The sequence below is a fragment of the Cynara cardunculus genome, assembly GCF_001531365.2.
Source record: "Cynara cardunculus var. scolymus isolate 2C chromosome LG 5, CcrdV1, whole genome shotgun sequence".
NCBI lineage: Eukaryota > Viridiplantae > Streptophyta > Magnoliopsida > Asterales > Asteraceae > Cynara > Cynara cardunculus.
The window spans coordinates 36,348,756-36,363,047 of NC_037532.1; the positions used below are offsets into that span (position 1 = coordinate 36,348,756).

Genomic DNA, 14,292 nt, shown 5'->3' on the forward strand with positions numbered 1-14,292 from the left:
CGAATCTTATTTTAAGGAAAAAAAATTAATAACCTTAATTAATAGAAAATATGAAATTGTTTAATTTAGTATTTTATATATTTAAAATTAAATTTTTTTATATTTAAAAAAATTATATTTAAAAAAAATATTTAATTCTATGGTGAAGGTTTGATACGACAGCTGTTTTGTACGATTCTCGTTTTAGTATTTTTACACATCGTTTGTTTGCTTGCCTACGGCGGATTAGCCGAAGGCTTATCTGGTTTCTTGACGACGTCGTTTTCCTCTTTTCTATTTTCCTTTTTCAATTTTCTTTCCATTTTCTGCAAGAGTTTAATGGTCAAAATTCAGTTCTCTCTCGACTGCGAAACCAGCATTTTCTGTGTGCTCGAAACCCTAGGTCCGTACTTCTTATCGATTCTCTGCGTGTTCTTGCTATTTCTGCGACGTTTCATCGATTTCTTGATTCTATTTTTAGTTCATTCTCGGAATTTGATGTATATGAGTATGTGAAATGTTGTTTTGTTTTTGTTTGGATTGGTGATTGTGTGTTTTTGACTTAATTGGTTGTAATCAGGATCAATTTGTGAAAATCGAACATGTTTTTGAAGTGATTTTGATGTTCTTGTGGATATTGGGAATTTGTGCGAATCAGCTGGTGAATGTTGACATTAGTCGATTGGTTTAAAGCGGTTTTGAGTCAATCACAAAGGAAATGTAGCTTGAAATGTGTTCAGGAAAGTGATTGAAGCATGGGGACACTAAAGGAAACCTAGAAGATACTATCAATAAGTTGTTTTGGTTTCATTCGACATTGTTGGTCTATCCCTTGGAGCTTTGATAATTTGAAGTTCTAATTAGGAGATTCCGCTATAAGTTTCAAATTCTATAAGACCCGCATCATTTGCTGTGGATTTGTGAGAATTGGCACTTGAATACGATGCAGATTTCTGAGAAATTGGGACCTAGGTTACGATTGAGATCTTAATATAAATTCTTAATGGTGCTTTCAGACAAGTTCTTTTTGTAATAACTTTCTGGAAATGGTGTCATTCTAGTCGGTAGAGGCTTGGTTGAATTAGGGTGTTGCTATATGCACACCTATTAACATGAGAATCGGGCCAAATCATACATCAAAAATGTAAAAAACAATTCTTGATGTCTCACACACATCAACGTCAGGTTTTACTTTTTACGTTTTCAAATCCCTAATTTGACATAAAAGAAATGCATATCAACAACACCCGTTATTACTTATTAAATTTTGCCTTTTCTAGTGATTTAGTAGAACATATGTTGTTAAATCGGTTTCCTATTCTGACCCCTGCCTAAGGGCATCTCCATCCGTACGCTAAAAAACGCCTTTTTTCTGGTATGGAAACTCCAACCGACAGGCAAAAAGAACGACATTTTGCCGGAGACAGGATGTGGTTTGAGATGAAGCAATTTTTGGTGTCTATGGCACCACAAATTTGATGATCTTTTTGGTGCTAGGTTCGGAGATGGCCCTCGGAACACATTATAGGCAAATTTATGCAATTTTTTTTAATTGGTGTCATAATATACATGCTACTGACATTGTATCTTTTGCTTATATTCTTGACGTTGTTTCTCTTTCTGATGTTACAGGATTTCTGGTTCATCAAGTTTTTTCTCTTTGAGGACATTTTGGTCTATTTATCTGCTAGAACACTCTACCTCTTCGTATCATAAAAAAAAGCTATAAATAGACAAATCGTCATTTGGTGGTAGCTCTTGAGGATTTGATGTGTGGAGGATCTTGAATATGGTTTGATGAAATAATGGATTGATAAAGTTATATACAAATAGATGATCGATGCTACCAATTTGGAATAAATTGATCATCAAGTTGGATAACGCCTTTGTGTTCAGGGCATCTTATGGTTAAAAACGGTTTTATGTTTACGATTTAGAAGAAAATATGGAAGTACCAAAGCATAAGTTTCCCGTAAATGCCGAGGATTATAAGCTATACGAGGAAGTTGGTGAAGGAGTGAGCGCCTCCGTTTACAGGGCTCTTTGTGTTCCGTTGAACAAGATAGTTGCAATCAAGGTTCTTGATTTGGAAAAGTGTAATAATGATCTGGTACGTCGGTTTCTTTTCCGATAAATGAATGGACACATTGATTTCAGTCGTTGTTATATTCCTATTTAGTTAGGTATTATATATACTCAAGTGGTCACCAACTAATTTCTAGGTATAATGTGGTGCATGTATATGGGTATGAATGCCATATGGGCGGGGTTAAATGAGAACCTTGAATATTTAGAGAACCTGAGAACCAACTATTCATGAATTATTCACGATGAATATCATGAATCATTCACGATGAATATCATGAATCATTCACGATGAATATCATGAATAATGAAAATGCATGATATTCATGAATATTTTAGGGTTATTCATCATGAATAATTCATGAAATAGTTAGTTTGCATGTTGTCAAAATGTTTACGGTTTTCATTCGAATCTATGATGGAAGCCATAATCGTGTATATTTTATCCTTCCTACTTCACATCTTTAGTGGAGTAATTGAAGAGGTCTTCAAGGAGATATAGATTGTAAAATTATTTCGTTAGTGTTATTTGTCTAAAAAGATTGAGGGGCGCGGTTTTATTAGGGATTTCAATGAGAATTATGGGTGCAATATACTCCCTTTGTCCCAAAATAAATGTCTATAATGAAAAAGGTACACAGTTTTGGAAATGTGTAATTATTATATTTTTAGTTAACTAAATGACTATTATACCCTTAATAATAAAGGGAGTAAATGAATTTTTTCATTTCATAATTAAGGGTAGAATTGGAAAGTAGGGACTTACTTTTGAAAGTGGACACTTATTTTGGGACACACTAAGATAGAATTATGCACACTTATTTTGGGACAAAAGGAGTACTTTTTGCCTTTTTGGTACAAATAGATGAATAAATCAACTTTTTTTGCAAGTTTGAAGGTTCAGGAAATACCTTATATAGTCTTCTGTGACCACAAACTTTGTCAAAAAGATATTCCGAAAGTAGTCACTCAAAAACAATGGCGCTACTCTTTTGGGTAGTGGTCAAGTCTGCGTACATCTTACCCCCTAGATCTTACCTCAGGGTTAGGATATATTGGGCTTGGTTTGGTAATTGATATATTTCCCAAAGTAAATTTTCTTGTAATGTTTTCATTATTACATCCCGTGTTTGTGTTTCTAAAATCTTATTTCAATTAAAATAGGATGGCATACGTCGTGAAGTACAAATCATGAGCTTGATCAATCATCCAAATTTATTACGGGCATATTGTTCTTTCACAACAGGCCACAACCTTTGGGTTGTTATGCCATATATGGCCGGGGGATCGTGTCTTCACATAATGAAAACTTCTTTTCAAGAAGGTTTTGAAGAGCCCGTTATTGCTACGGTGCTACGAGAAGTCCTTAAAGCGTTGGTCTATCTTCATGTTCATGGGCATATTCATAGAGATGTGAAGGTACGTACTCTGCTTGATTCTTCTTGAATGATCTATTAGTTTTTATTTGCTAAATTTAGACGGTGTTATATGAATTTTTTTTCATGAAATCACATTGATACCCTCTCCGTCCCAAAATAAATGTTCACAATGAAAATGACGCAAAGTTTTAGAAATGTGTAATTATTACACTTTTTAATTAACTAAATTACAATTTTACCCTTGATAATAGAGGGGATAACAAATTTCTCCATCTCAAAATTAAGGGTAAAATTTGAAAGTATGCATTTACTTTTGAAAGTGGATACTTATTTTGGGACGGAGGTTGTAGTAATTATATGAAGATTAACCGATATGAGGGAGGTTCATTTAGAAACCTTAAATATTTTAGGAACCAGGAACCACCCTTTTATGAGTATTCATGATGAATAATGTGATAAATATTCATGATGAATGTTGTGACAAATGTTCATGATGAATAAAATTCATATCAAGTACTCACAAAATAGAAATAGGTGGTTCGTGGGTTTCTAAAATATTTAAGGTTTCTAAATGAACATGCCCCTACCTGGTATAGTAACCATTTGACGAGGAGAGTATATTAAGTAGCATGGTGTTTTATTGTCGTCCTTCACTTTTACTTTTCTATCAACCATTACGTTTTGATTTATATATTCAAACGCCAACATAAGTAATAACTTTTTTATATTTGAATGACATGCTTTGTTACTACTCCTTATGTCCCAAAATAAATGTCCACAATTAAAAAGGCACACAGTTTTGGAGTTACACTTTTTAATTAATAAATGACAATTTTACCCTTAGGAATAGAGGGACTAATGAATTTGTCCTCCTTATAGTTAGGGATAAAATTGGAAAGTTGACACTTTTGAAAATCGACACTTATTTTGACACGAACTAATATAGAAATGTGGACACTTATTTCGGGACGAAGGGAAGAAACAATTATTAATCTTGGATAGTTTATTTCAGGCAGGGAATATATTAGTTGATTCTAATGGTTCGATCAAGTTAGCGGATTTTGGAGTATCAGCATGCATGTTTGATACCGGGGATAGACAACGTTCTAGAAATACATTTGTGGGAACTCCGTGTTGGTATGTTACATTTCTAGCGCTTCACGTCTTACCTTTTGTTATATGGTTATTTCTCGTTAACTTTTTTTGTATTAGATGAGCGACTTCAAAGACTATTTATGTCTAAATAATGTTTTTCTCTAGGATGGCACCGGAGGTCATGCAACAATTACATGGATACGACTTTAAGTAAGTGGCGATTCATATACATATTTATATATAGGATCAGGTTTAGGGGAAAGCCGCAAAAAAATGAAAAACTGAGGAACACCCTGGTAACCGTTCATTTGGACGGTATACACATGTGCATACAAGTAACTTGTAAGCAATTCGTCTCGTATGCACACGTGCATAAAACCCAAGAAACAACTTCAGTTACTTGTATGCACATATGCATACTATCCTGATGAATGGTTACGATGGCGTTCCTCAGTTTTTAATTTTTTTGGAGTTTTCCCCTGAAACTCCTCTCTCTCTCTCTCTCTCTCTATATATATATATATATATATATTACTCTTTATATATTTTTTCTATTAAATCTTTTTAATTAATTATGCTTATAAATCTATAAGTTAAAGAGCTATGTTGTGTGTAAACAGAGCAGATATTTGGTCATTTGGAATCACGGCACTTGAACTTGCTCATGGCCATGCACCGTTTTCAAAGTATCCACCGATGAAAGTAATTAAGATAGATCTTCTTATTCTAATTATAGAATTACTAAAGGGAAAATCACCAAAATAGCCATTTTTGGCTTCAACATTCACCATATAGCCGAAATTTTAAAAATTATCACCAAATAGCCACACTCTCCGAAAATTGTAGTTTGTGTCAGATTGGCAGATTTTTGGGAGAAAAAAAAGGTGAGAGGAGAGACATCCTCTCTCCAAACCCCACTAATTGACATAAATGCCACAAAGGGTTTGCGGAAATGCCACCAAAAATGTTAAAAAATTATAAAGAATCCGCAAATCTGCCAAGCTAATTTGCGGATTCCTTGGGTGTTCTTTAATACATTTTTAAAAATGGGGTATTTGGTGAATTTTGAAGCCAAAAATGGCTATTTTTGTGATTTTTTCAATACTGAATTACAAAAGCATGAGCTGTTAAGGAGTTACAACATAACTCTTCCCATATTTGTCTTATTTCCTCCAGGTTTTGCTTATGACGCTGCAAAATGCACCGCCCGGTCTTGATTATGAAAGGGACAAAAAGTTTTCAAAGGTTTGTGTCATTTTACAAGGATTCCGATATATAGGATTTCATGCTAACGTTTTTTTGAAGTATATATATAGTGAGGTTTAGGGAAAACACCCCTCAAAAAATGAAATATTGAGGAACACCCTAGAAACTGTTCATCTGTATATGCACATGTGCATATGGTACAGATGAACTGTTATTAGGGCGTTTCTCAACTTCTCATTTTTCTTGCGGCTTTTCCCTGAATCTAACCGATATATATGCATGCATGGCAAATACTCGCACCCTTCTCACCTTTAGTGAAATTTGAACCCTTTGACCTCTTGGGAGGTTGGGCTCTACCGCTAACTCGGATACCACTGGGCCAATGGTCGTGCTAACTTGTGGTGGCTATGCAGTCTTTTAAAGAAATGGTTGCTGCTTGCTTAGTGAAAGACCCGAAGAAACGTCCATCATCAGAAAAGCTTATGAAGCATCCTTTCTTTAAACATGCACGAACAACCGATTATCTTCAACGCACCATTCTTGATGGTCTTCCCCCCCTAGGCGACCGTTTTAGGATTCTAAAGGTGTTTTGCTTTCTCTTAACCATCGTTCAAATCTTTATCGTTCCTCACTCTCTCTTTGTCACACTTTTCACAAGGTGGGGGTCTTCACGGAAATGCCACTTTACCCTTAGGGTAGAGGTCAGGTTTGCATACATCTTACCTTCCCCAGACCCCACCTCACCTCAAGTTGGATATAATGGGTTCGTTTGGTTTATGCTATGCGTTGTATTGTTATGTCTATCTATTTTGCAATTCTTTTGACCATTTTCTTGTTTCAGGCAAAAGAAGCTGATCTTCTTCTACAGAATAGTGAATTAAATGGAAGTAAAGAACATTTATCACAGGTGAAATGACTGTAATGGTTATTTTTCAATATATAAAATATTGTTTTCATGGAAACAATCGCTCTACTCTTTCGGGTAGAGGTCGGGTCTGTGTAGATCCCCTCCCCCTAAATAAAAAACCACCTCCGGGTGGGACTTTCTTTTGGAAGGGTGTCCCATGCTATGCCTGGACAGTCGGCAAATTGTAATGGCAAGAAATCAGTCCTGATAAACTCAGTGGCCACAATTGTTGTGTACACCCGGAATCTAACCCTGGGCAGATGGGATTTCCCACCACATTCCCCAGGACCTGAACCACTACGCCACAACCCTTGTGGCCATATAGAGGTTCACAAGTTGCAATGACTTAAGGTAATTCGTGGTCGCTAGTGGGATTAATCGGTGCGCGTAAGCTGGCACGGAACCCCACGGTTACCCAAAAAAAAAAACATAAACTAAATTCTTAATTTTGGAAGAAGTCCATCGTCTTCTAAAAATTGTAATCAAATTGCATAGCTCGATCATCATATCCATAATCATTGTCATCTCCTCCCTCAAATTTCACTTCCGCATCATAATCCACTTGATTACTTTTCCACTTCTCATCTTCATCAATTGATCGGGTAATATTTGATAATTTGCAGCAAGAGTATATTCGAGGAATAAGTGCTTGGAATTTTAATTTGGAGGACTTGAAGAATCAAGCCGCACTTGTATGTATTCTTCAATGATATTTTATTTATTTATTTTGTCATTGGTCTTGTAGCTCAGTTGGCAAAGGGGCGGAGGTCTTTGCTCAAATACACAACAGGTTCAAGTTCGAATCCGAGCTTGAACCCCTCCGCTAGCCTCAGCGGCTGAGTCAGCTTTGAAATGCCTCCTCACATGTGGTTCCTAATGGACGGGTTCCATGTGGGGCAGGTTAGGGTTGCTGGTAATCAACCTTTTGCTCAAATAATATTTTATTTCGATTTTAAAGCACTTGGTGTTCTACCTTATCACCCTGCTTTTTTTTGGGAGCAGATCCAGGATTACGATGAAAATTCAGATACCAAAGATCTGAATGCAAGTTCAAAGCAACAAAATGGGGTCAATTATGTTGGATTACCGGCAGAAAATTCAGATGACGGGTCCATTGAGGTATCATTAAGATGCCTGAACATTTTTATATGGAATATTTTTTATCTGAGTCCATTGTGGCCTGCCATTTACCAAACACTTACTGGGTAAGCACTTACTGGCAAGAGTCACCATCCTCATTTACCTTATCGGCCATCAAAATGGATTGTTGGTAAGCGTCTTTTACCCGGTAAGTGCTTACTGGAAGATTCTCGGTCGTTGTTGTGCCTCTTACCGGGTAAGATTCCCATTCCTTGCGATTCTCACCCAGTAAGGTGAGGGACACCTAGTAAGCGTATGGTAAACGACCCATAAATTGAATATGTTGTAAGATAAAAACTTCTTTAATTGCAGGATGAAATTAATGAAATTCCGACTTTGGAGGATTCGTTTGCAGCGTTTCCTATAAAGCCTCTTCAAGCACTCAAGTAAGATCATAATTAGCTTCCAAATTTCGGTTTCTTTTTTCCTTTTAAAAACCGAACAAAACCAAACAAAACTAGTATATCCCACTTGAGGTGGGGTCTGTGGAGGGTGAGATATACGCATATCTGACTTCTACCCCAAAGAGTAGAGTGGTTGTTTCCGTCAAGACCGTGACTTGTGCAAAGTGTGCGGAAAAAAGATAATGCTTGCTCAAGAAAAGTTTCCGAAAATGAACATAAGAAGAACAAGATATGAAACTTGAAAACAAGAACGCCATGTTAAAATTCGAAAACGAGTTAGAAGTAAGGACTACACACCCGTAGTCTAAGGGCCTATTTGTTAGCAGCTTAATGAGCTTAATGAGACTCGCAACTTATTCGGTTTGTTTGCTAGTGGCTTAATGATATTGAAAGTGGCTTAGTCAGTAAGCTTTTAGGGAGAACTTTATGGAGAAAGCCAAGATTTTTTTTTCAAACTATCCCCTCCCAATTAAAAAACACGCTCCTTTCATCTATAGAAACCCCCTCCCAAACAAAAACATTCCCAATCTATACATACAGATTAATCCACACAGACAGTTTTATCCATACATGACTTAATGGAAAACCAACCAAACCCCCTAACTTAGGATTCAGGAAGTCTATCGGTCGGCTCACTAACCCTACCCCCATCCTCTATCTCTCCCGATTCTTTATTCCGTCTGGGCTAGTTACGGATCCCGACCCCTAGTCTGCTACCCTAATCTTGCGGCTCCAAAAACTCTTCTCAGAGGTCATGTTCTCAGAAATGCCTGGAGAAACCAGTACTTCCTCCGTCCCAAAATAAGTGTCCATATTTCTATGTTAGTTTGTCCCAAGATAAGTTTCCACTTTCAAAGATAAGTGTCCACTTTCCAATTCTACCCTTAATTATGTGATGCAGATATTCTTTATTCCCTCTATTATTAAGGATAAAATTGTCATTTAGTTAAGAGCAAATTACAATCTTCGTACCTGTGGTTTGTTAATAATTTCGATTTTCATCCCTGTCGTTTAGAAACTGCAATTTTCATACCTATGGTTTGCAATTTTCGTCCCTAGACTATTTTCTACCTTTTAAGTACAAGGGACCAAAAAAGTAAAGAGTTGCAAACCACAAGGACCGAAACAGACAATAAATTGTAAATCATAAGGACAAAAATAGCAAAAAATTACAAACCATAAGGATGAAAACTGCAATTTCTAAACCACATGGACGAAAATCGCAATTTTTAACAAACCACAAGGACGAAAAATGTAATTTGCTCTTTAGCTAATAAAAAAGTGTAATAATTATAGATTTCTAAAACCGTGTGCCTTTTTCATTGTGGACATTTATTTTGGGACAGAGGGAGTAATTGGTTATAAATTGTGGTCATTGCATAATTTACGTGTGTGTTGCGGTGGAAGATCTTCACATTTTTACTTGTGAATGAGAAGAACCCGATGATGGTTTTGTTTCTTATCATCTCATGCGAAATTCTATTTCAATGCAGGGGGTGTTTTGATGTCGGTGACGATGATGAGGTCACTGTTAACCCTACTGCCGGAGACGAAAATCAATCGGATAATGAACAGCACGGTGCCATGAAACCGTCACTGAAAGCTGAAGAAAGAGTTGAACAAAATGAGGCCGAGCATCTAGAAAAGAGAAAATCGTTACCACTGCCTATTATTATGGGTACAAAAAAATATTCGAGTGGCTCACTGCTACCGGATAACGTGCTTTCATCCAAGAAGTTAGCTGGCGACTTTGACAGGTAACTGTTATGGGTGTTCATCTGTTGAAATGCGATGGATTTAGGTGGATCTGTTCGATTCAATCATCTATTGGATGTTGGATTTTGCCATCCGAGTCCAATCCAACTGACATTGGAAAACCGGTCCAGTCCAATCCAATGGATGATTGGATCGGATCGGTTCCATTCATTGGATATTACTATCGATTATCCATTGGATCCATTTAGTATTTTTGATCCAATTTCAACCAATTAATCCGCCATTTCAGCCAATTATTCAATTAAGTACTCCTGTCCCTTGACAATTGCGATGATTGACATAACATTATAGTCTAATACTCTCTCCGTCCTATTTTAGTTTGTTTCAAAATAAAGTATCCACTTTCAAAAGTAACTGTCTATTTTCAAGTTCTACCCTTAACTACGAGATGGAGAAATTCATTACTCCCTGTGTCATTGAGGGTAAAATTGTCATTTAGTTAATTAAAAAGTGATGATTTCAAATTTCTAAAACTGTATGTCTTTTTTTATTGTGGATATTTATTTTGGAATGGAGGGAGTAGAAGTGTTTGAAAATTAATTCAATTGTCTATAATACCCTCTAACAATGACATGAAATAAGTGTCTACATTTCTGTTTATGTTTGACCCAAATAAGTGTCAACTTTCAAAAATAAATTACTAAATTTCCAATTCTACCCTTAATTAGTGCATAAATATTTAATAGTCGATAGGATAGATAAATTAATTAAGAATAAAGTTCTCATTTGGTTAACTAAAAACTGTAATAATTAAAACCGTGTGTCATCTCTATTGTGAACACTAATTTTCGGGCAGAGGGAGTATTTATGTACAATCGACTATATTCATGGTAAATACATTTATAATTTCTTGTGGGGTCCGCATTTGCTACATTTTTTCGACAAGTTTTCAGATATTAAGTTATTTGTTTTCAATAATATGAAGAGAATATACACATTTGGGATTCCGAGTTGAGCGCAGTTATAGTGGTCCGTTACAAGGTCGTCAAAAGAATAGCACAATCAACTCTTCTTCCAGTAAGCCATTCTTCTTATTCACCTTGTATTTGTTATTTCAACGGGATTATTCCATCTATCCCAAAATATATGTCCACATTTCTATTCTGGTTTGTCCAGAAATAAGTGTCATTTTCAGAAGTAAGTGTCTACTTTCCAATTCTACCCTTAATCATGAGATGGAGAAATTCATTACTCTCTCCATTATCAAGGGTAAAATTGTCATTTGCTTAGTTAAATAGTGTAATAGTTACACATTTTTAAAACTGTATGCCTTTTGCATTGTGGGTATTTATTTTGGGACGAAGGGGGTATTTTTTTTCTTCGTTATCTTCACATATTTGGTTATTAATTGTGAGATTTGGTGTTACAGACGATGTACCAGAGGAAGCGGTGGTGCAGCAGAAGGGACGTTTTAAAGTCACTTCAGCTGATCTCAGTCTCAAGGTATGAAATTACTTATTTACCCCTGTTTGTATGTGGGATAGAACGGGACAAGACAAAATAAAAACTTGTTGTCCCACATTTGGTGCGACATTTAAAATGGGACATGACAGGATTGAGTGGGTCAAAAATGCGTTTTTTGTCCCGCCAAAATGGGTGGAACAAAAATACGGAGATAGGACAAAATTGGTACAGTACTAAATTACCCCCTGTCAAATTAAAACCCTAAAACCTTCCATACTTTTATTGGCCTACCTCCCAATTCTACCCTTAATCATGAAACAGCCATTCATTACTCTCTCTGTTATTAAAGGTAAAATTGTCATTTAGTCAAGTAAAAAAGTGTAATAATTACATATTTCTAAAACTGTGTGCCGTCTTTTCTCCTTTAGGCTCCCGTCGTTAATTCAAGTTTCAGTGAAACTATCAGTCCACGGGCATCAAGTATCGCGGCTTCACTTCTTCCATCTTTGCAAAGCATTTTGCACCATAACACCTTGCAAAGGGTATGTGCCCGCTCATCTTGATTCCATCTAACATCCAAATTCTCTTTCTGATGAACAACAAATTTGCTACTTTTGTGTGTGTTCAGGAAGAATTGTATAGATTAATCAAGCTTGTGGAGCAGAGTTCTGGTATTCCTCAGTTCTCCATCATGAATACATATATATGTGTGTGTGTCTGTGTATAGAGGGAGGTTCCATTTGGAATCTTATTTTCATCAAGAACTGGGGAACCAACAAGAATGTGCCACATATCCATATTCATCATGAATGGACATGAATACGGACGCGAATTTTTTACAACATTCATCATGAATGTTACAATATACATGATGAATGTCCCATCATGAATATGGATTCATGGCATGCTCTCTATGGTTCCCCGATTCTCAATGAAAATGAGGTTCCTAATGGAACCTGCCCCTGTATATATGTATGTATATGTGTGTGTGTATATATTTGTTTGCACAATGACATGAATGGGATTCTTATAACTGTATGCAGGCAACCCCATGGAGTATGTGGAGGCGGGAACTAATGGATCATCACCGGTAATGTGGCCCTTATCTATTAATAAATTCATTAAATATCCGCTACATGTTTTAATCTTGTAACATTTGACCTTTAACACCCTGTTCTCGAATTTGAGAAGAAAAGAAAAGAAGGGAAAGAGAGGAAAAAGAACGGAAAGGACAAAAAGGAAGTTTTCTATTTGTGTTCTTGAACGAGAAAATAAGGAAAGGGTATTTTTGTCATAAAATAATTAAATTAATGTTGAGTTTCACCAATGCAGATTCCTCTGATTTCACCAAGGGAGAGAGAACTACAGTCTCAGGTGATCCAATTACAACAAAGGTATGGTAGCCAATTTAATCTTCTTGTGCTGCAACTAGATGCGCAAAAATGCCATGGCCCAAAGTTTGGTCCAAGCCCGGCCTAAAAAGCCCGTTTCTAGTAGTCCCGAGCCTAGGTCAGGTCAAAAAGCCCGATTAGGTCAAGTATTTTTTTCAAGGTGTGGTTAAATCCCTAAAAAGCCTGGTCTGAAAAGCCCAATGATTCCATTTTTGCATTGCTAGAGATGGCCAAACGGGCCCGTCCTGGGATCGGCGGAGGACCGGGACCGGCCGACGGTCCTTAATGTTACGATTTTTAAGAAATTTCACGTCCCGCCCCTGGACCGGTTATACATAGGCCCGATTAAAAAAAATTAAGTTCTTATAAATTATATATCAAGTTTTTCAATATTTCTACAAGTTCTTTTACCAAAAACTTCGAAGTTTTTTTTTTAGTTTTTCAAGTTCTTTTTGACGTTTTTGTAAGTGTTCCAAAACTAAATCTCAAAAATCGTAACCATAAAAACATCTATACATTTAAAAAAAAAATATGTAAAAGAATATTTTTAAAGTGTATTTGAAAATGACCCGATTAGGGATTTTAAAGTGAATTTCAATAAGATATTGCCAAAAAAAAGAGAAATTATTCAACCAATATTTTTTTACGTTAAAAATTGATTTTGGGACCGATTTGGGCCTGGCCTGGGACTGGTTACAGAGCTTGGAAATAGCCTTGGTATTTTGGTGGCGACTGGTTATACAGAAAGGCAAATTGGGACCGGGACTGATTTTTAGCTATCTCTATTTGCACCTAAAGCCCAGCCCGGGCTTTTTATGCTTACTAGAAACGGGCTTGGAATAACGTACTACCTTTATCTAAAAAATACTCTCATTTTTCAGAAATCTCATTCTGGCCGAGCAATTGCAAAGACAGAAGATGAGAAATGTTCAGGTATTTCCGCTATTTTGCCTCGTAAACACGTATTCAAATTTACATTTATAATTCAAGGCTCTCGGATAATCTGTTGGGGGGTTTGTAGAATTCTCATAAATGACTTGTTCTGAATTCTCATATATATGTGACAACTCGTTCTACATGATTATGAATCAGAGTTGGGAGTCTCTTATTAAGTAGTTAAAAACAGAATATTATCAAGTTCCACCATGATTCTAATGGGCTGTTTGGTTGGTTTTCCGTTAAGTCCTGTATGGATAAAGCTGTTTGTGTGGATTAATTTGTTTGTAAAGATGGGGAAATTTTTGTTTGGGAGGGTTTTTCATAGATGGAAGAAACGTGTTTTTTAATTAGGAGAGACACGTTTGGAAAAAAAACTACGCTTTTTGCATAAAGCTTCCTCTAGAATCTTACTGAATAAGCCATTTTTTATATCATTAAGTCACTAACAACAGTCATGTATAGACGACCGAATAAGTTGCGAGTCTTATTAAGCTCATTAAGCTGCTAACAAACAGGCTCATAAGTCACTTTCGATATCATTAAGCCATTACCAAATAATCATGTATAGCTGACCGAATAAGTTGTAA

At 36.1% G+C, this 14,292-nt stretch overlaps 1 protein-coding gene across 3 annotated transcripts in view; it reads left to right on the forward strand.

Moving 5' to 3' along the window:
* The first annotated feature begins 217 nt into the window (after positions 1 to 217).
* Positions 218 to 14,292, forward strand: part of LOC112512324 (serine/threonine-protein kinase BLUS1-like) — a 14,701-nt gene continuing 626 nt past the window's right edge. Inside the window, exons 1-20 of one of the 3 annotated variants that reach the window (XM_025118207.1) lie at positions 218 to 382; positions 1,612 to 2,089; positions 3,229 to 3,483; positions 4,456 to 4,580; positions 4,704 to 4,748; positions 5,159 to 5,240; positions 5,715 to 5,783; positions 6,158 to 6,328; positions 6,586 to 6,651; positions 7,275 to 7,343; positions 7,654 to 7,770; positions 8,104 to 8,177; positions 9,689 to 9,952; positions 10,897 to 10,988; positions 11,341 to 11,414; positions 11,804 to 11,917; positions 12,004 to 12,046; positions 12,419 to 12,465; positions 12,708 to 12,769; positions 13,648 to 13,699. In XM_025118207.1, coding sequence (XP_024973975.1) covers positions 1,925 to 2,089; positions 3,229 to 3,483; positions 4,456 to 4,580; positions 4,704 to 4,748; positions 5,159 to 5,240; positions 5,715 to 5,783; positions 6,158 to 6,328; positions 6,586 to 6,651; positions 7,275 to 7,343; positions 7,654 to 7,770; positions 8,104 to 8,177; positions 9,689 to 9,952; positions 10,897 to 10,988; positions 11,341 to 11,414; positions 11,804 to 11,917; positions 12,004 to 12,046; positions 12,419 to 12,465; positions 12,708 to 12,769; positions 13,648 to 13,699 — 1,986 coding nt within the window. In that variant the 5' untranslated portion in view covers positions 218 to 382; positions 1,612 to 1,924. Of the gene's footprint in view, positions 2,090 to 3,228; positions 3,484 to 4,455; positions 4,581 to 4,703; positions 4,749 to 5,158; positions 5,241 to 5,714; positions 5,784 to 6,157; positions 6,329 to 6,585; positions 6,652 to 7,274; positions 7,344 to 7,653; positions 7,771 to 8,103; positions 8,178 to 9,688; positions 9,953 to 10,896; positions 10,989 to 11,340; positions 11,415 to 11,803; positions 11,918 to 12,003; positions 12,047 to 12,418; positions 12,466 to 12,707; positions 12,770 to 13,647; positions 13,700 to 14,292 lie in introns of all 3 variants that reach the window. The other 2 variants (XM_025118209.1, XM_025118208.1) reach the window with 2 other exon arrangements.